The sequence below is a fragment of the Serinus canaria genome, chromosome 3 (genome assembly GCF_022539315.1).
Source record: "Serinus canaria isolate serCan28SL12 chromosome 3, serCan2020, whole genome shotgun sequence".
Taxonomy (NCBI): domain Eukaryota; kingdom Metazoa; phylum Chordata; class Aves; order Passeriformes; family Fringillidae; genus Serinus; species Serinus canaria.
In genome coordinates, this window is record NC_066316.1 from 74,072,733 (window position 1) to 74,095,233 (window position 22,501).

The 22,501-nt window shown below is 42.4% G+C and overlaps 1 protein-coding gene across 1 annotated transcript in view; it reads right to left on the bottom strand.

The window, feature by feature from the left end:
- Window positions 1-4,058: 4,058 nt before the first annotated feature.
- The window catches only part of KLHL32 (kelch like family member 32), a 95,052-nt gene continuing 76,609 nt past the window's right edge, over window positions 4,059-22,501 (bottom strand). The window contains exons 6-10 of the mRNA XM_009093408.4: window positions 21,080-21,806; window positions 11,526-11,584; window positions 8,962-9,154; window positions 6,765-6,859; window positions 4,059-4,982 (exon numbers count right to left, since the gene is read on the bottom strand). Of these exons, the coding sequence (XP_009091656.1) occupies window positions 4,821-4,982; window positions 6,765-6,859; window positions 8,962-9,154; window positions 11,526-11,584; window positions 21,080-21,806 (1,236 nt within the window). The 3' untranslated portion in view covers window positions 4,059-4,820. The remainder of the gene's footprint in view (window positions 4,983-6,764; window positions 6,860-8,961; window positions 9,155-11,525; window positions 11,585-21,079; window positions 21,807-22,501) is intronic.

Genomic DNA, 22,501 nt, shown 5'->3' on the forward strand with positions numbered 1-22,501 from the left:
GAAAATTAGGTATGCAATGGGTATTTCCAGTTTAATCATATTTTAGAATTTTTAACTATTACTTAAAACTCAAATTCAGTGTAATCAGCCCATCTGTTAGCAATGGTTATAAAATTATGTTGAAGATTAAAAATCTGATGCAGTGTCAATATGTCCTAGCATAATTAAGCTTGTTTTATGATGAATGACTAGGGTATGGCTTTTGTCTACTTGAGCAGCTTTAAAGTGATAATCCTTTTGCAAGCCTAATGTACAAAGTGCAAAGATATGTACAGAACAAAAACAACAACAACAACAACAACAAAAAAAAGCAAAAGCTCAGATCCTCTATTTGTAGATGTACTATCTTTACAGGCCTTTGGAAATGCCAGCAGATTAATTCCACATTACAACCAAATTCACTGCATTTGTCAGTCCATCAAACACTATCTTGGCTCTACCCTTCTCCTTACAGAATGACACCAAAACAGGCATTAAAAATGCAAATTTGCTAATTCATTATTTGTTTTAGAAAGGCCCAGCATGACCTGCAGAGGCACCGGTGGAAAAATTAGCACAGCATTTACTTACATGAATTGAGGGTATTGCTAAAAATACTTTGTTCTTCAGTACTTGAAGCATTGCAACATTAACGTTTTAAGCATTTTAATTCTGGCATTACTGTGAAACTGCTATATATAATCATCTCTACTGGAAAACCATTCTTTATGTGGACACTTTATCCCTTTATAAAATGTCCTTGGAGGGGGAAAAAACTCCTCATTTTGCAAAAATAGAACTGCATAAGTCCTTTATACACAGTCTGTGTGCTAAACTTCCTGCAGTCTTCTTCCCCTACAAACTCTGTCTGCAGATGAAGTGTTTTAACCTTGCCCTCTTAATTTATTCTACATTTTAATTTTCAATAAACAGATGCCGCCTCTTTTCGCGCCTGTTTCCACATTGTTCCACATTCTGCCTGGGTTGTTTCTGCATGTGTGAATATTCAATTATCTGTTTCTCCACCATTCTGCAACTGATGTACTAAATGTCTGTACAGGTTTGGGGGAGGGTAACTGGGGAAGGCAAAATCTAGATGAAAAAGAGTTACAGAAGTTTCAGCTCTTCTGAAAGTCAGGAACTTGGCTCAAAAGCTGCTAAACTAAGAAGAAAATCGTAAGCTACAACTAGAAGTTAAAGGATTACAGAAACATTACTGTACAGAAGCAGAACTGCTGCACACTGGCTTATCAAATGTGAGTGTTTCTTTAGTCAGCACTTGGGTGTGAAATGCTCAAGAAACACCAAAGTGGCAGAAGAGGCTGTTAGTGCTGCTGCTGCTTGTGAAGTATATATATTTATGGTGCTGCTGCTGCTTGTGAAGTACATATATTTATATACCTTAATTAAAGCTATATAAAGGTATGAATATTATTTTTTATGGGTGTGGCCTGAAAAAGATCAGAGAATAGCCCTTCAGTACAGCTCTTCAAGACCTTGTGGCCCAAAAGTCTTAGCTACAGATATAATAGCCTTAATGTGTAAACCTAAGGAATTCAGGGCACAGAACTGCACTTTTTTTTTCAAACAGGACAGTCAGTGACTGCTGCGTTATTCACTGGTAAGAACACCTCTTTCCCTGAAACAGTAGTGAGTTCTCACTGGTTGCAACTTGTCCCCTTAGCTTGCACACTCCTAGCTGGATAAATGACTTGTGCTGGCATCTGCTCTCACACTGTGATGGTCATACTCTGGCAACAGAACCAGCAAGCATGGAAATAATATTCTTGTTCTGGACAGCTTTAAGGCTGTGTGGAAAAATGGAGCTAAACTATGTCAGAGGTACGTACCAAAACCAGCAGGCTGGATAGGGACAAAGGCTGGGTTCAGGTCTGCCCAAAATCACAGGAACATCACAGGTGGATCAGGAGGTCATGCACAGGATTCCGCAACCATGGCAGTTTTAGAAGCCAGAGACATTCAATGGAAGGATGGCAGAGCGAGGACATGATGATTCAGAAACAGCAGGTTACCAGGCAGCCTTTGCAGGAGTCCTGCACAGCTGCAGGTAGCAGGTGAAGCCAGCCTGGCTCTCCCATCCTGGCTCCTTGCAGCTGAGACCCCTCAGCCACAGCAGGGTGCTCTCTGTCTGCTCTTTGCATCCACACTCCTCTCTTTTCTTACCTGGCAATAATTAACTGGGTTTTGCTCATCTGGCAAGGGCTATGAGGCATTTTCTGACTTCAGGTGCAGCAAAGCACCCTCCATCTGTCCTGTAGGTCCTGCAACAAAAGCAGAAAGACCCAGACAGAAAAGTGTGACACAAAAACTTAATTGACTAAGAGGTTGCTGTGAAAGACCTCTGTAATCAGTGGAGCCTGATGATTAAGAGCCAGAGTGGGATCCTGACACTAATAGGAGCATATGTGTTGTCCTGAGGCTCTGTGGCAGAGGCACCCCTAACCAATATAATGCAATTGCACAGCTGTTTAAAACTGCCATTCACAGTGTAGACAATTGGTGACAACAACCAGAGCAGTAGAAGTGTCTAAAGGGCAGAACAAACATGATAAACAACTTTCTTGCCTTTCAGACCTCGAACCAAGAGGCACATGCTGCTTTGCATAAGGAAGCTGCCCCCCTCTGCTTCTCAAAGGCCACTGCTGCCACTTTCTGCCGCTGCTCAGCAGTCATCCTGATCCCTCCCCCTGCTCTCCAGAAGCAGCAGTTTAGAAACAGCCATGAAGACCTAGGAATAAAAGTCTCCAGACTAAGCTGAGACACAGAAAAGACATTTTGCACAATTGTCCAGAAGTGCCCTGGGCTTTACAAACAGGAAGTGTTGGTTCTGCCCCCGACACAAAAGCGGATCACTCACCTCACCTGGTGTGGTACCTCCAGGATGAGACTCAAAGCCCCTGCACAGGTTTTGATTATTTTAGCCACCCTCCTCTTGAAACTGAGACAGGCACTCCGTTTGTGGCCCTGAAAGCCACACCTAAGTCAAAGTTTGTATACTTGCCTGGCTTGGGCCCTGCAGCTCCCACAGGAAAACAATTTCTGTAAATGGACTGTCAGAGCATGCAGATTTCCAGGAGATCAAAGAAATGAAACCAAGAAATTAAAACATGTCTCGATGTACAGCCTACCCAGCTCCCACGCAGCATAGAGAAAAGTGCTGCCTAGATATAAGCGTGCTTGGTGCACACAGGGAGATGGTGTTAGCAACTCGAGTCAGTGTGCCAGGCAAAGACTGTGCAGCTGCAGCTCTGCTCGAGGCAAGGAAAGTGAGGAAGCTCAGCAAAAAAAAAAACACAACCAAAAACCCAACCATAAAACATTCTAACTTGATAAGTATGGAAAAGGAAAGGGTATGTTCCACCAGTACACTGCCCAGCTGGAGACAAAAATGATAATAAAGTTACCTCCCTGTAATCAAACCCTTAAAAGATAGTTTTGATTAGAAAGTGCTGCTCACTGGACGAAGTCAAGCCTGTTCCTGTCCAGCAGCCACGGGCTACTGCTGCAGCACATTTCACATGTGGCATTAGCAGGAGCATCAGCAGGAATTTGATAGGTCTGCTCAGGCAGCACAGTGGCAGGGAGCTGATCAGTAGGTAAGGCAGAGAAGTGCAGAGTATCCATAAATCAGAAATAGAGAAAGATTTAATTACATGCTTGGTTAATATTTACAAACATTGACATTTTTGTTCAATATGTAAATAAAACACAGAGATAAGAGACAGGGACTGCAGTAGCCAAGCAAAGCCAAAATACACCAGGTTAGAGTATTTGCTGTGAGCTGGCATATGCCTGGAGAGTGGAATGGAGACACGCTATATAAACTGAAAGAATAAATAAATAAATATTGACATTGTTCTACACCTGTTTAGCCTCTGGAGACCAGTGATTTGTGGGACCATATGTTGGACAAAATGAGACTGTTCATTGATAATTGTAAATGTGGTGACCCCTTGCAAACTGGATATTAAAAATATTAAGTAAATGGCACATTTTAATTATACAGTAAAGAGGCTGATCTCCACCATTAAAAGACTGCAGCTGTCAGGAAGAATTGATCATATGACAGAAGGTAACATTTATTTGGTAGTAGACCTTGGTAAATGACATCCCAAACAATCTTTAGATTCTCAGACAAACACATTCAGCTGAGACTTGAGTTTAACCGTGAGGCTTCATTTTCTTTGCCTTTCAGCTGAGACAATTTTTGTCTGCTCCTCATATCCTATAGGGCTTGTTTGTTTTTTATTTTTGTTTTAATCTGTTTTGAAGTATTTAAATTTCAAATGAAGTATTATTAAATGAGAAACTGTAAACGATGGAGTTCGGAATTGGAAGTCAACACATTTGTTATTCTTTTTGCCAAAGGTATTGAGTAAGTTGCATAATTAGCACAGTATTATATCATCTTTGTCAACATAAACAGAGCTTTTTTATTGTCTTTGAAAGCGCCACTGGTGAACAACTGAATGTGCAAACTCCAAAGAGCGGCGGCCCAGGAAGAGCTGAGAGCATCCACAACGCCTGACGAAGTTGCATAAGGAAATGAAGAAGACACGTAGCAAGTGGTCACCGGCAGAAATGCACAACGCGCTCACGCATCTGCTGCTACGTCTGAGGCCGAGGAGAGAAACCGCACGCAGCCTTTGGGACTTCCTTCCCGCCTGCTGGGATCTGACTTTAAGACAAATGTGTGATGGTAAAGCAGCAGCCCAAGTGGATTGATTCTCTCACTGACCCAGAGAAACCCTTCTATCAAACCCTCTGGGGTTCGATGTTTTCCTCCTCCACTTCCGATTCCATGAAGCGCAAGGAATGTGTCACATTGTGCCGATCCTGTGGTGAGGCACTTGCAGAGTCTGAAGGTTGGGGCATGTGAAATAAGGAGCTGGAAGAAAGCAGGCTGCTATTCCATTGGAAGCAAAGGGGAGCGTAGGCCCATAGAATACCTCTTCCTTCCCCTCTTTGCTGACATCCAGCACCTGCATGGCAAAGCATACAAAATATTTTTGGGATCACAAAAGAAAGCTGAAACAAATTTGCTGGCACCCACCTCATGTATTCACTATTAATCCCAGCATAAAAGTAATTTCAGATAATTTTTAGATTATTTATGGATATGGTGATCCATTTGCTGTTCTCATCACCCAACCCAAAACCTGAGTGCTCAGGCACTTGGGAGCAAACAATGACATTGGATCCTGCTTCCTGGCAGGAGAACGTGCGGCCGTGCAAGTGGGTTACTCTGCACAGAGCACAAATCATTTGTCAGCTCCAAGGTATTTAGGGGGCACAGAAGCTCTATGGAAGAAGGGAATGCCGAATAAATTACTGACTTAAAGTAAGTAAAGAAATGTAAAGAAAAAGAAGAATTTTTTCTTCCAAAGGAGAGAGCAGTTTTCCTCAATTGGAAGATAAAAGGGCTAGTTTTGCTGGTTAAAGCCAGGCACACTGCCAACAGCTGAGGAGGGACAGCACACACAGCTCTGCCAAATCACTCATTATATTTCTTTTCCCTTTTATGTGAGTATTGTGTCAGGCAGGCTGCCAGTTCACAACCAGTCTGGGGATGTGGACAAATGTCCATTTAAGAAAGCAAGATCCCAGGATTATTTTTGCTTGTCACTAAGCCATATTAAAACCCAGGAGCAATACTGCAGAGTACCTGTTGATCATAAACGAGCCCACTGGTGGAGCGCAGCTGCTACCTCTACACCGTGCTATTACTCCACCCAAGCATTATATGTCAGCTATATCCAAGCCAGCCTGAATGACTTTTTCCAATAATTTTTTGGTGTGGTATCCAACAACTTGCTAAAACACAATTATACTAGTGACCAGAACATATTTTACTGCTTATCTTGCATTATCTTACTCTTTACAGATTCATGCTGCTATGTGTTCAATGTAAGACCAGCAGCTTGGCAACCTAATATACTCCCTTCTTATGCTAAGCCTAACTTCTAGTCTTATGGGACAGTTTGGAGGTGAAATTCTAAAATCCAAAAAGTTGTAAGCTAATAAAAATGTTGTTTATCAGCAAAAGTGCAGAAACTGAGATATGAACAGGAGTTTCTGCCTTTAACTGCCCAGCTGGTGACAAAGCAGTGGCTGTGGTGCAGAACTCTTTCACTAAGAAATATGCAGAAAGATAAGAATTCCTAATTTCTGTACCAAAATACCTGAAAGCTGTGGATCTGCGGGTGAGCTGCTTTTATAAAGGATGGGAAAGCAGATGAGTTTGTAGGACAACCTATTGCCCAGGGCAGGAATCAAAAAACTTCCATTGAAGCTTTAAGGCAGTAAGCAGTAGGGCAGGTAGCAGGCTGACTGCACTTGGTCAATGAAGAACTCGTTAACGCTGGCTGCTCTTCAGAAACACAACTTGGAAAGAAAAGAAAAATCCCAGTATGGACTGAAAAATTCTTAGCCCCAACATCCATTTCTGCAACCCTTTTAATTTTGAAATTGGTTGTGTAACCGGTGAATATATACACATTATTTTATCCAAACCTTGCCAAAGGAAAGACAATTCAGCCCTCGTTTGCTGGAATATCTTAGAGGAATTGCATCTACTGGCTCATCTGGAAATACTTTAAATTTCTAGTGTATTTCCTCTCTGTTTATGCAAGTTCAGTGGCTGCATAAGAAATATCCTTAATCTCTCCTCTTCACATGTATTTTCCTTTTTTAATAACAACTGTGCAATACTTATACTTGCAAGATTATTGGAAAAGACTTTAAAAGAAACCTGAATTGCTCACCTGGATACATGCCAAAGGCTCATTTGTCCAAATCGAATAGCCACCAACTAAATATATTCTACCATTGTGGACAGCAACTCCAGACTCATTTTGACCTAAAGCAAAGAAGGAAATAGAAACCACTTTCAGTGTTTAATTAACCCTTTTAACACCGAATGCTGGAGTTCTGAAATGGGATGCAAACACTCCTGGCAGTGGCTTGACTGTTTCAGAATTCCCAATGTGTCGGAGTGAAGGTGAGGCATGGGGGCAGTTCCTTGCTCTCTTCAGGAGCCCTGCCTGGTGCTGCCCAGATGAGCATTAATGTGGCTGTGCAGGGGACCATCAGCTCCCTCCTCACCTGTGCCACAGGTGACAGACACGGTCCCCACCAAGCGCCCCTCCTGCGCTGCCCACACCTGAGCAGCCCCTGCTCCTCCAGGTACAAGTACGGTGAAAATCACAGGAGATGCTGCCCAGGTTCATCCCCATAGCAATGGTCTCCCAACAAGTTTGGAATTTTGAAGGAAAAATACAGCCTAAAAAAAATCTGCACTACACAGTTCACCAAGCACATTTACTGCCAGTTGCACTGACAGAAAGAAAGGCTTAGGCAGCTTCTTAAGGCGCAGGTTGTGGAAACAACCTGGAGGAGTGGAGAGAGGAGGCTGCCTCACAGCATTCAGTGGGACAGGGTCAGCTCCAGAATGAGAGGGCACCTGCAGTGCCAGGGTTTTGCAGTTGCAAATCAGATGACATCCTTCTCAATGGCTGTCAGTTCCTCCACATAATAAAATAAACAACTAGTGAGCAGAAGACACATAAACTAGTTCTGTTTGACCATGTGTAATTCCTTTTTAATCCATGCCTCTCTCCCTAGTGCCCATCCAGTACTTTGATGGAAACCAAGCAATCCTACTGTTGGTGCTTCTCTAAGAGTGTGTCACATGCCTGTCTGGAAGTGTGGCCAGCAGGTTCAGGGAGGTGATTCTGCCCCTCTGCTCCACTCTGGTGAGTGAGTGCTCTCTCTGGTGAGACCCCACCTGGAGCGCTGTGTCCAGCTCTGGGGACCTCACTACAGGAAGGATAGTGACCTGCTGGAACAAGTCCAGAGGAGGCCACCAAGTTAATTAGTGAAATGGAGCACCTCTCCTAGGATGAAAGGCTGATAGGACTGGGACCTGTTCAGCCTGAAGAAGGGAATGCTTCAGTGTGACCTAGCTGTGGCCTTCCACTACCTGCAGAGAGCCTACCAGAAAGCTGGAGAGGGACTTTTAAAAGGGCATGTTGTGACAGGACAAGGGGGATTGGCTTCAAGCTGGAAGGGAGTAGGTTTAGACTAGATATTAGGAAGAAAGTCTTTACTGTGAGGGTGGTGAGGGTGCCCAGAGAAGCTGTGGATGCCCAATCCCAGGGAATGCTCAAGGTTGGATGGGGCTTTGACCAACATGGGTGTAGTGGGAGGTGTTGCTGCCCATGGCAGGGGTTGGGAGCTAGATGATCTTTAAGGTGCCTTCCAACCCAAACCATTCTATGATTCTATGTTTCTCCTTGGGATTCAAGGAGATACTACATCTGGGAATTGTATCAGATGGAGATGAACTTTGGTGGACGGGGTAGCAGGGACAGTGAGCTGCAGTGTTTTGCAAGTTCCAGCTGTAACAGTTCTTCCTAACAAGTCAAGAAGAACTTTACAGATCCTGTAGTTAACTAAGTGCTCAATTAATTTCTGACTTGGTGGAATTCTAACAAGGACATGTCCTTTTGGGTAATTTATTAAGAAGATACTGTTTAGAAATAAGCAAGAGTTAACAGATTTCAGTGAAAGCTTTGCTCTATAATGCCAGCAGAAACCACTACAAAACAATGCTACATGGTAAAGACACATCAGTCTCTTGTACACTCAAACCAGGAGCTAAACTAATACCACAGGCAAGCTTTTGGAGAATTAAAAAACAGTACTGGTAATATTATGACAAATTATTTTGGACTATCTAATTAAATTAAATTTATCTGCAACTTCTTCAAAATTTAACGTACAATGTACGAAAACAACTGTTTTGTAGACCGCTGAATGCCAGAACTGTAATGAAAAGTGTCTTCTTGGCTAACATTGGTCCCTAAATTGGAAGCACTTGTCGCAAAGTCATGCAGTTCCACAGACTAAAAGCATCTAAAGGGAAAAGATGTTTCAGTCCCCCTTTTGTACAGTGCTCACCTGTCAGCATGTTGAAGCTGCAGCGGGTCCACTGGTCGGCGTCTATGCTGTAGGAGTCGATGTGACGGACCAGGATGCGATCGTTGTTGTAGTCGAGGTCGTTCCCGCCTAACACGTAGAGCTTCCTCTGGACAGCGGCCATGGAGTGATACACCCTCCTCTGCAGCATCGGGCTACGGCTCAACCACTTGTTCTGGAACGAGACAGGGCTTGTCCAGCACTGCTCAAAGGCACACCTACAGTGCCAGTGCAATGAACAGCAGCACAGTACTGCTTTCTTCTTACCCTCGGTCAGGAACCACAAGTGCATATACTGGTTCTGGTCATATGCCAAATGTGTGCTGGTTGTACTCTGAATAAGCATAGTGGGCTTTCAACACATGGGTGGTACAATTCTCACATTTAAGTTCATTAATTTAAAGGCATTTCTTGCTCTATTTTTTTTGTCTAGCTCATCAGGTTTCAAAGGTTTTTTTTTTCCCTTTATAACTCAGTAGCAAATTCTCCTTAAACCAGACTATTAAATGTCTCCTTTGTATACAGTGCTAAAATTATCTGTACCAATGAGCTCTGTTATGTGAGAAGAGAGATTTTTCTGCCTTTTGTTATTCAGAAGCTTATTTGATCTTATCCTTGGGGAATAAAGCAACAGGAAAAATAATTTCCTAAAGAATCTTCTGAAATGATTAATTTGGTTTAATGTCAACCCTTTATTTGTGGCAACTTACAAAGTTCCAACCCTTTGCATATTTTTCTTACTCATTTACAGTATTCAAGAATTTTACCTGTTTAGGGGAGAGGCAGGAAGACGTGGAAGACAAGGGATTAAAGCAGGTATAAAATACCTGAGAAAACAATTGCTCCTGCTATGCCTACCAAACCAAACAACCTGGCAAGGGATAAGATTAATTTAAGCAGAGGAAGTTAAAAATCCGTGAGGAGATACGTGTGCAGCAACTCCAGAGTCTCTAAGCCTTCTGCCTTTTAACCCCCACAATATATAGCTATACATTTCAATGTGTAATAGTTGAATATTAGGCATTAATGTTTGCATTAGCAGTCCAGTCTCTTAACACCAGACTACAGACACCATCTGCTTTGCAAAGCCTGCCTGCATCCCCTGATTATATCTTTAGCTTCCTCCACTGCAGTGCCTGCCAGGTGAGCCTCAAAGCACTGCAAAGGCAGCGAAACAGAGGGGCCTGGCAGGGTCATTTCTAATAAGGCGGCGTGTGAATACTAATCAGCGGTGGGGAAGCAGAGGTCAGCGCGGGCGGCTCGCTGGCAGGTAGCTGTGTGCTTGGTGGCAGATGGCAGGCATTATCGACTCGCCACAAAGGCCGCGCGCAGGAGCGGGCGCCGGCGCTCCGTGATGGAGCCATTGAGATTCCGCGCGAGATGCGAGCAGATGTGATGGTTTCCAGTACCCACCGTAAACAATATGCCAGCAGAATTTTTAAAAAGAGCTTGTGTGTACAAACACGAAGCAGCCGTCGTTTGAAGAATGCAAGCGCACAATTCCTCTGTAACTCTTCACGCGCCGCGCCGGGCTCCTCGCCCCAGCGCCGGTAATTTGGGGTGCAACTTTCACATCAGCAAGTGAAGAATCCCAAGTGAAAGGAACACAGGGTATCCAAATATGTGTCCCCCTCACAAGCAAAGCAGGATTGCTGCCTGTAATTGCTACTTGGATTTAGGACAGTCAGCATCTGTAGTCAATGACAAAACTGCACCTCGAAAAGAAAGAGGCAGGTGTGTCATCTCCTGCTTTCTGCTTCAGGCCTCCTATGTGCTATGCTTTAAATAGGCAGTGGGAACCACATGGAAGTATCTCCTGGCACAATTTTGTTCCAAATACAGCAATCAACGCCCCTATCCTACAATCAGAAAAGTCAATACTCTTCCACATGGGTGTAAATCAGGCTATGCAACTCTGATTGCAAGCTTAGGACTTTTAATTCCTAATACAAGCAAGAGGGCATAACCATGCCCTAACCCTCTGAAATGGTTACTGAGCTGTGCTAACCTAATCAAAACACATACATTATGCATGAAATAATCCCTAAAAGATATTTTAGGTGCTTGGGTAATGAAATGATAGGCACCCTTGCAGTCAGCAGAGTAAGTCAGGTAAGTAAGTAAGGCCAGGTAGTACAGTTCTCAAAGTATTCAGGAAACAAAAAGGCCCATATATGCAATTCAAAACAGAAATGCCAATGACAAGGAGCAGTTTTGGAGCACTGACTTTGAGTATACATTGCCCAGGGCTGCTGGATTACAAAAAAAAAAAAAAAAACCACAAGCAAAATAAATACTGATAAATACAGGGGATTTAAAGCACATTTCTGTATTTAACCTAGGATGTTTCTAATTCCTACAGGCTTAAAAACATAGTAAGTTGTCAGGGTCTCCATCACTCTGTTAAACTCACACATCAGTACAAAGTGAATTTAAAACACCATTAATTCAAATGGTCAGCACTTTCAGCCTTACAAAATCTTTGCGTGTATTTGCCAAGAGATCTGTTTGAAGCAAAACAAAACATACATAACACAGATACTCACCTGCTTAGGATCATAGACCATGAGTCTATTTTGATATTGTGCAGTATTTGTTACTCCTCCTATAAAAGAGTTCATACAGGTTACATTTTTTCATATAGGCAAAGCCAGGACCAAGATCAGGTACAGCAAAATAACCAATTCTAGAGATCATCTGCAGATAATAATTACATTACATACCATCACTTCTGCTTACATTCCACTGCCCTTCTTAATCTGGTTACAAGGGGAAAAGCAGCTCCATTTGTCAAACATACAGCAACACAGACCAGCATCAACAAACAGCCCCCATACACTTCCTTTGTAGAGCTAATTCTATGGGCCAAAAATGAGCAAAAACTGATCTCTTTATACATAACTGTGCATTCAACCTTCATCGAGACACAAAGATAAAACCCATTCCTGTTCCAAGGAACATCCAGTGTGTGACAGGGTTTAAAAGAGGAGGAGGTGGGCTTGCATCAATGAGAAGGAAGAGGTCACAGAGAAGCTCTGCCTTACCAAAAATATGACAGGGGATACCACTGCCAGTTAAAAGCACAGGTCAAGCCTGTGCAACTGTGCTTATCTATACATTTGAGAGAAATTCTGTACTTAGTTTGTATTATAGAAAACATCTCATTTATTTGTAAACTTAGGTTGGAAGGTTCCTCCACAGTGACCAGAAACAGCCCTACCATTTATTTTTCAATACTGGTCAGGAAAGCATGGTGTTAAGCACCTCAGAAAAGCTCAGAACAGACTCTGACCCAAGCAGATGCTGCAAACCAGCTGTTTACCTCAACACAGTAAACAGACATTTAATGGCTAATCATCCTCTTCTTGTTTTGTTTTAAATGGCAAATTTCACTAAGCAAACATGGAAAACTTCTTCAGTCTGTAATCTTACCTGTGCAAACATGTTTTTGAATGTGTTCAAGCCTTCTGGGGACATGGTGTCACTGCAACACTGCCACAGCTCCCAGTCCCCCTCTCTCACCACGCTGGTCCCACGGGAAGATGGAACCAGAAATAATGCCTGCAAGCTGTGCCTCACCTTCATCCTGCCAGGAGCTCTGGCAGAACTTAGGGCATGTCAGAGGCCACACACCAGTGACAGTCATACTGACAGACAAACAATATTACAGTTTGAATGGCCTGTACCAAAAGTGGACAAAATCCGCAGCAATGAGAGGAAGGATTTTCATCTTATTACATTTCATTCTGTTGACATTTCCCTTTTTGTCAGGGCATACCCTGTTTCAGCCAGGACAGCAGCACAGTGCCTTACATTCCTGCTGGCTGAGCTATGACCCAGTCCCACTAAGTTTGCTGGGTTGGTTTTTTTTTTTTTTCTTCCCCCCAACCTCTGTGCTGGAGAATTCCCATTTTGCCAGCTAGGCTGAGGGCAGCACTTTGGTTCAGAGCCATATTGTAATTTTGAAGCAACTCTGCCACCTCCTTCATGTCATTTTAGGCTGTAGGTTGGGACTGGTGTGCATTCAAGTCAAACCAGAAGCTCTGCTCCAGCTGTGCTCCAGCTGTGCTCCAGCTGTGCTCCAGGTCCTAATGGCAGCATAAGGGTGCAAAATAATAACTGGTCTTTTGGCTTTGTACCATCTGAGCACTGGGAACATTTGCGCCAGAGGACCAGAACAAACCTAGTCCAAAGCAAAAAATGTGAAGGGTACATGGAGTGAGCACAGAGAACTTGGTGCCAAGATTTTACCTGCTGATCTGCTCCTGCTGGGCTGAGCTGCTTGCTGACATAGAAGTACCCTCTGATCCCTCAAAAAAACTTGAGTGGGGTCAAGAATCTATAGCAGAAACTACAGATGTATCTACTTTAGAGTCTTTTCTTCAACTGCAGCAGCAAGGAGAAATGATGCTGTTACTTGGGTGCATCTCTGCAAGCACCAACTTGTGCTGGGCATCTCCAGAGGGATGGCAACCAGACTCCCAGCTCAGAGACACTCACAGGCTAAGAGGTAGCAGGGATGAGATGCAGTCTCTCCAAACTGTTTCCATCACACCATGCCACACCCTGCCCATCACAGCACATGTGAAATGCACACACAAGAACAGGCACTGGAAGGCAAAGACTGCTCCAGTGTCTGACCTCACAATCTGTTATTTGTCTCTACAATGTTATGCAGCCTTCACATTCCTAGTGGTCATCAGCCAGGCAGACAAAACAATCTTCTCTAACATCTGTTTTGTAATTTGATTTTTTTTTTTACACATATAGTTATTTTCACTCCCAGCACAATGTCTAAAATGAGACATCAGATTAGTGATTTGAAAAATAAAAATCATAGTTATTTGAATTATTACCTCCAGAATGTTAAACTACAGGAGACACATTTGAAACACAATTTTGGGTCATACGTTTCCATCCTGAAAGGACACCTTGATGTGGGGGGAAAGATGTGAATGAAGAAGAGAAAGAAGAGTGTTGTTTCCTCATAAAGTAATAAAATAAGCAAAATTATTTCCTTCTCTTCACAAAGGGCCCACATTAAGTACACAGCTTACATCTTTTCCCCTGCAATATTGCTCATCTCTGCTGTTTTATCATTACATTCCCTTCACATACTGCTCTTCACTTTTAGATTAATCTGCCAAAATGAGATGCTAAGGATTTGCATACAGATTTGACTACACAAAAATAGATCTGGAATTAATAACAGTCTCTATATGTTTTAATTTCTTCTAGACTGGAGTACCCTTGCCTCCAGCAGTATTCTTGGCTTTGAAAGTCATCAAGCTGATTTGTCTGCTCTTAGGTTATGATGCCACATGCTGCTACACTGTCCCCTGCAATCAAAGTGCTCGCAGAGATAGATTCCATGCCTTCCCCTAACAAGTATATTTTATAGATTGGCAGTTTTGATCTCCCCTCCCCAGGGGGATAATCTGCATCTTAACAGGTTTCTATAGATACATCTGTCATTAAATATGCCATCTTATATCTGCATCAATTTTCAAACTCTAGTTCCTTCTAACTTTGAAGTGCTATAGCAAAAGTTTAAAATTTTCTGCCAAAATTCAGACTTAACAAGTTTGCAATGTCCTCTTGAACTATTTTTTTTTTAAATACTACAGACAGCTGGGAAAGGGCGAAAGAGCAGCAATATGTCTCTTAAAAATAAGAAAAGAAGGGGAAAAAGAGTTTAAATAGTACTAAAAATAATACACACTTTCTCAGAAAAGAAATGGGGTAGTTCTGAGAGAATTTCTTACACTTCTCTGTCATGTTTTCTATGAGGAAAAGAGAGGCTAGAGAGCCACCACAATAAGAGAAAGTAGTTAAAATACAAACTGTGCTATTAAATTTGATGTCAAGCAATAACAGCTAATGTGGTAGTAACTCAACAGTTAGAGAAAGAGAAAAAAAATGTCTGTCTGTTTAAATGACAGAAAATTTACAGTTTGGTCAGCATTTGCTGTTTTTGTAAACAGAGTGATGATTACACCACTTTACATGAGCAGCTTGCTTTGAGGATTCCATTTCCTGGGAAGCAAGGAGTACCCTGAGGACAAGACTGTCTTTCTTGCTCTTAAAGACAGGAGCACACTGCCATGGAAAGGCCATCATGCCACCCATGGGCTCACAATGTTTTTACACTGCCACAATAACTATCTCTCACGCCCTTGTAGGCTGTAAGTGTTGCTTTTTAGCCTTCCAAGACCTGTAAATTCCCAACTCATGCAACAGTGCTCCTCTACATGAAGAAATTGCTCAAGGATTCCAAAGCACACATCATCCATCCCTTACCCACACTTGAGAAACAGTTTGAATTATTACAGTCCTCCCAAGCACTCCACAAACCACACTGCAAAACACCTTCAAGACACACTTCTAAAAAGAGAAGGGTAGGAGGCAGTAGATTCCACATTTTCCTCAATGACAATTTATATGCCATATATATGTGGCCTAGCAAGGCCCCCATATGACTTGAGAAACCTGATCCAACCCAAATCCCCCAGGAACCATCACAGCTCTCCCCGCAGTCCCCAGGCGCGAGGCTGCGTGCGGGAACCTGAGTTCACTGGGAGACGTGTAAAACTGCACGCAGGCAAAGAGCTCCCACGTGGGCTCCTGGCAGCAAATCCAGGGAATATACAGACACCCACAACATGTACCCTAAGGTGCCCTGCTATTTTAAACCAGAAATCTCTCCCCTCTCAGGTGTCTGTGTGTTAAAGACAAGGTAATCCTTTCTCAACACGCAAAGCAGACCTGCTGCCTCCTACTGCAGCCAGTCCAGGTGCAGTGAGGACAGCTGAGCTGGAGCACATTCTCCCAAGGTAAGGAGTCCCCTGGAAGAGGCCAACAGCAGCTCTGCTTCGTGCTCTTTGACTCCAGATGCAATCGAGCCACAAACAAGAGGGGCACAAGCCCCAGGTTTGTTTAAATCATTAAAGCTGGATGTTTACATTCAGTCTAAGGAGAATCAATGGCATCAAGCCAATAATGTCCTATCACTGGAAGGTGTGAGATCATTCACTCAAACACAGTAAATATATGGAACATATAGAGACTAAGACTGGGCCACTAAGGCAATTTTTATCCACTTGTTAACATCCAATTCCCAGTAAATCCTGTGCCAGCCACGCTGTAAAACTTGATTTGGATGGATTCTGTTAACTCCTATTATTCCAGATCTATTTTTCATAAAATAATTTTATAGACTTTTCCTGAGAGAAAATTCTTTACTTCATGACAGCACACTGACAATAAGGTCATACTTTTCATCCCAATTCACTTGCAAACTCAGAATAATTCTTCAAGATGCATTATCACCATCATTTCCTTGATCAAAATCTTAACCATTAGGGAAAAAAACCCAACAGTTTAAAAACCAAAAGAATGAATCTTGAATTCTGAAAAAAAAAAAATTATCTCCTATATTAATTACAAAGCAACTTTACAGGGATGGCTTGTTTACCTCCTTCCCCCAAGCTGAGTTTCTGTGTGCATGCCAAGATGTTATTTTAGCTGACACACTTAGGGTCAGACGACTTGGGCCTCTGCAAAACACCGGTGTAACACCGTGTTTTAAACAAGACTTTTCATGTGCTAATCTCTGGAGCACCTAAGGCAAGGGGAAGTGTCATTATCCCAGGATGCAGGTGCGGGAATGGCCCAGAGCTGGAATGCCTGGCAGAGGTTCCCTGTCCCTCGATGTCCCCAGGGGCACTAGACCTATGCAGGTGGAGGAAGGTTAAGGTGGATAGAAAAGGAGGTCTCCAGATTTGCATGTGCACTCCACAGAGGATGCTGGGAAATGGGCATAGTTCAAGTCCTCACTCTAAAGGAAAATATCTCCCCGCTTTTATAGACAGTGAATGTTAGTCATGTTGAACTCCAAAGTGTTTAGTGTACCTAATTTTTCTTTCACTGAAATACTTCACTTTACAAGCATTGTGGCATGCAATTCATCTGTGAAATTGGTCATGGCACCAGATGTTAACTGGGGCCTGGAAGAATCACCTTTCTATAAAATTTCCAAACCATCTGCCCAATGCAATGTCAGTACAGAGAACTTATTTGTTGTGGTTTAAACCCAGTCAACAACTCAGCCTCACACAGCTGCTCATTCACTCCCCCAGAATGGGGTGGGAAGACAACTGGAAAAGTAAAACTGAGAAAATTTGTGGGTTGGGATAAAGAGAGTTTAAGAGGTAAAGCAAAAGCCATGCACACAAGCAAAGCAAAACACAGAATTAATTCACTGCTTCCTATGAGCAGGCAGGTGTTCAGCCATCTCCAGGAGAGCAGGGATCCATCAAGCATAATGGTGATTTGGGAAGTCAAACATCAGCACTACGAACACTCCTCATTTCTTCCTTCTTCCGCCAGCTGTATATGCTGAGCATGACACCTCATGATCAGGAATACCCCTTTGGTCAGCAGGGATCAGCTGTCCTGGCTATGTCCCCTCTCAAACCCTTGCCCATCCCCAGTCTCTTCACTGGTAGGGTGGGGTGAGAAGTAAAAAACACCTTCACTCTGTAGAAGAACTGCTCAGCAATAACAAAAACATTCCTGTGTTACCAGGATTGCTCCCAGCACAAATCCAAAACACTGCCCAGACTAGCTGCTATGAGGAACATTGACTCTATCCTAGTCAAAACCAGCACATTATTTTAGGAACTTCCCATGTTTTGTTTTTCTTTAAATAAGAAAATAAAATGAGAACTGCGGGGGAAAAACAGTAAGTAATGACATAAATACAAAAATATGGAGCTCAAAAAACTCAAGGGCTGAACCCACTTGTGCAGAGCAGACTGACTGACTGACTAGTTTCAGTATGCAAAAGGCTCCCTCTTTTATTCTGCTTCTGTCAGGTTTAAAACCCCAAAGAGGAGGTGGCAGCTTAGGAATCCCTCTGTCACCTGAACACCAGCCACCCACCTACTATTGCCAGTGTGTAAACTCATACAGTGGTTTGTTTTGTCCATTTTCCTGTCCTGCTGCCTTTGCCATGATTTTATTATCTATTAGTTTTGAATCCTTGTCATATTTGTCCCAAAGGAGCATGAAAGCAAATCTGAAAATGAATCCCAATAATAACAGAAATCCCTTAAGCCTAGTTAGCTTTTGATCAGCAAAGCCTTTAAGAGGGCACGGGGCTGTAGCAGAGGCACTGAGTAAGTAAATGGTCAGTGTGCAGATCAAGCTTTGATGATGCTCTCCACAAATAGAAGGGCTAGAAACTTTTATTATCACTATTTAATTTATTCCCTCACTAAAAAACCGGGCACATTTCCATGGTTCCCTTGCCAGCTGGTAGTAGCAGCCTGACTTTGAGAGCTCTTTGCTGATGACCTGTATTTCCCAGAAAAAGCAGCAGGGATACAGCTCAGAAACAATTCTAACTCAGACTAATTTTTTAATTACCTAATTTTAGGCCACATACTTCAAAATTAGGTTCCCTCCTGCATTACTAATTGCTTTTATGCTAACATCTTATATTCAGTGATGAGCAGTGGATTTTCCAGCAGTGACTATGATACAATAAAACATCTCTCTGTACTATTCCCCTGCCCCAAATGTACATGTACCACAAGTTACATTCTGATCCTAAGGAATTAATTAATAATAGAAAGCTAGCTATAGTTATTACATCTCCATCCATTTTTCTTTTTAAAATAACTCTATTCAATACACAACCAGGTTTCAGTGTGAGAGGACAAAATTCAGATCAATATCTACTGAAGTGTAGCACAGTAAGTGTGCTCTCATACTTATAACCTGTCATAAGTGAGCAACTCAAAACTTTCTAAGCATTTTCTCAGAAATGAAAAGCTATCAAAATAGCTTTTCATTTTTCTATCAAAATGAAAAGCTGTGTCTACCTTATTCCACTGTTGGTAGCATTTTCAAATATAAATGGAGCAATACTGATAAAATATTTTTTGTTGTTTTGCCCAGTTTTAAAGAACTCATCCAGTAGGCTTCCACTTACCTCTTCCACTGATTCTACAGCTCTATTAGAAGCATATCCTTGAACACAGTATCACACTGCATCATTTTCTAAACACAAGTGGAATTTAAAACACACAGTCATGCATGCATTTCACCTACACAACTAAGCACATGAATTAATCCTTAGGATAATTTCCCCTTTCCTAGCAACTCTGGAAATATTAAATTTAATCTTCAACCAGCTTCTTGTTTGACTTAAAAACTGCTATCAAATACTTTCTTGAGTTTTGATTGTTTTGTTTTCTTGTTTAGGGTTTTTTTTTCCCATGATTAAGACAATTTTTTTTTTTTTTTTATTTACTGGAGGAAAGACCGCACTGATAGATTTCTAGTGCACATTCAATGATTTTATGTGAAAATGCATAACACCATTTTTTAAAAGGTCCTATTCTTCATAAATACTGACAAATGCAAACCACAAAACAGGAAAAAAAACCAGCAATCAAGACACAGCAGCAGTAACATCCATGTATTTGAAGTGCCCACTGCAGACACACATCCCTAAACATGATAATGCTCTGAACACAGCCAGCTGGTAACCTAACACAGAAATCCTGTTCCTGTACTCTGCCTGGGTCTCACCTCAGGATTCACACAGCACAAACTCTACAAGACTCCTTCAATGATGGTCACTAAAAAAAAAAGACACAAAGTACCTGCCAAGGATCTTGGTGATGTGTTGTGTTCTGTCCTGCTTTTAATTCCAAAGCCATCATTCATGACTTTAGTGTGTATGTATTAAAACAGATACCTGCTAATTCCACTGCCAATGATGAGGAGTCCATTCCCATGAGGCATTTAATCCATAGGGACAGAAAGGTACATCTGCTAGCCTAAACAACACACTTTGAGAAGTACAGCACTGGCCTAAGAAGCTAACTTAATCTTCCATTCCTATTCCATCCTTTCACCACAGGCATTCCAGACCATATTAAAATCCCCAGAGGGTATCTACGGTGAAGGTGCCAATCACCGAACATTTACCTCAAGGGCTGGCCCCATTTACTCATTAGCTTCCTTAATAAATATTATAACTATATAACCTTCCATGGCACACTTCTTAGTAAAGGGGGAATATTTTTCTGTCAAATCTTCTGAAGACAGCATCAGCCGTATTCCAAAATAACTAATAACCGCTACAAGGACTGAGGCAACTAAATCTTCCCACCCCCATCAATGGAACATAACAACTAAAGACTCAGAAGCAAATGACACGTTCTTTAAGGATTATAGGATCTATATATTCATCTATCTGTGCTGTAAAGCCATGATTACATCCAGGCAGCCTTGTGCACCTGCTATGGACAGAGCCATGGATGATTTCTAAAAATGGTCATTTCAGCGTGTTTCAATATTCTGAAAAGCAAGTGGGAGCATTTGCTTTTCAGAATATTGAAACACATTTGCCTTCAAGCCTTGGAAAAACACAAGCTAACAAGCACTTAATTTTCTGTTTCATCATCAGGAATAAGTGAATCACAGAATATTCTGTGTTGGAAGGGGCCCAAAAGGGTCATCAAAGTCCAACTCCAGGCCCTGCACAGGCTCAGGAAATGCTTCATGTGCCTGAAAGCATTGTCCAATGCCTCCTGAACTTTGTCAGGGTGATGTTATGACCACCTCCCTGGGAAGCCTGTTCTAGTGCCCAATGAACTTGTGGGTGAAGAACCTTTTCCTGATATCCAACCTAAACCTCCCCTGACAAAACTTCAGGCCATTCCCTTGGGTCCTGTGACTGTCAAAACACCAGATCATATTACAGAAACAAAGTCTTTTTCAGTTTGTTTTCAGGAAGCACACAGAATTTATCTTGGGAAATTTGTCCAAAAGTGCATTATCATTCCAGTTCACTGTGATTTATGAATGGCAACTGGAGATAGCACATATGATATCAACAGCTCTGAAATACCGAGTGTAATGTATAAGATACATTACGCTCCTATACTTCTAATGAGCCTTCAGTTCTCTGTCCTCTCTGCAGAGAAAAGTTATCATGACATATAAACCAAAGATTTATTACTTTAATTCAAGACAGTATTTCGGTATTTTGTTAGTACCTCAAACTGTGTGAAACGTTTTCTACCTGATATCCAAAGAAGACCATCCACCACGTATCCCGCGTGGCATGAGAGCGACCGATCAAAGGACTGTACAAAGGTCCACTTGTTCTTCTTGGGGCAGTAGCGTTCGACCGTGGGCAGCACTTGACGCAATTCGTTCCTGCCCCCTACGGCATAGAGGTACTCATCCACGGCTCCCAGCACAAAGTGCTCCCGGCAGTTCTTCATCGGAGCTATCTCCGCCCAGGAGTTGGTGCGGGGGTCGTAGCGACACACAGTCCTCACGGCACACGTGCGCCCTGTGGAGTGCTCCACCTCTCCACCAGCCACAAAAAGGAAGTCTCCCATGACAGCAACGCAGTGGTGGCTCCTCCCCACAGGCATGGGTGCCAGCTCGCTCCAGTTGGCGATCCCCGCGATGTGGACGTTCTCCTGGTCTACCGGATTGAAGTACCGCAATTCCTTCACTTTACAGACTTCTCGTTTTTTCCCACCAATAATATAGAGAGTGTCTGACTGGAAGCGAGGCTTTGTCCTTGCAGTTTGCCAAACAGGCTGTGCATAGACGCTCTGGTGGTAAGCCAAGGCCTCGTTAATGAGCGCTGTCGCAGTTTCACTGGCTTGGACAAGAGGATGAGTGAGAGCCACAGTGTGCAGTGTATCCACATCCATAAGGCCAAAGCGGACGTACTGGAGAAGTTCATCCAGGTACTGGTAGCGGCAGTTGTGTTCCAACCACCTCACAGCCAGCTAAAAAGTGGGGGGAAGGAAGGGAAAAACAAGATACACATTATTTGCACACAATTCCGTCAAAATGTGGTCTTTTGAAATTTGCCTGCATTCCAAAAGCAGATATATATATACTTGCCTCAGTCGTGCATCTAAAAAGCAGCTGTGAAAGCCTGTTAGTCCACATAAAAAGATACAAAAGCATTGTACTGCACCAGCTCCCCTATACAATTTCCACAGCATTATCAGCTGCTATGCAATACCCTCGTTGTGCAATCTGCTAGTGCTGCTGGAGACCATACTATCCCTGAGTCAAGCTGCTGGAAAAATAATATTAACACAGGGGCTATGGGATCACTGGACACTAGAAAGAAGACTAATGTCAGAAGATTACAAAGAAAAGCCTTTTCTGCCCTCCCTATTTTATCCTATTTATGACAAAATATTGAAGAAATATACCACATTAAATACTGAATCCTTCAATATATTTCTTCTTCATTTATTTTATTTATAAAGTGGAGAAAGGTGTAAGGGGACAAAAAAAATTAAGTCAAAGAGAAGCACAGAAGAGGCCCTGCTAGTTTGGGGTAGACAGAAAGCAACAATTCACCAATTGTGGTTAGTATCAATATTCAAAATTAAACATAGCATTCAAATCACATAAAGCTTATTGAATCCAACTGGTCCTAAAAAGAGGTTAGGAATGGCCTAAACAA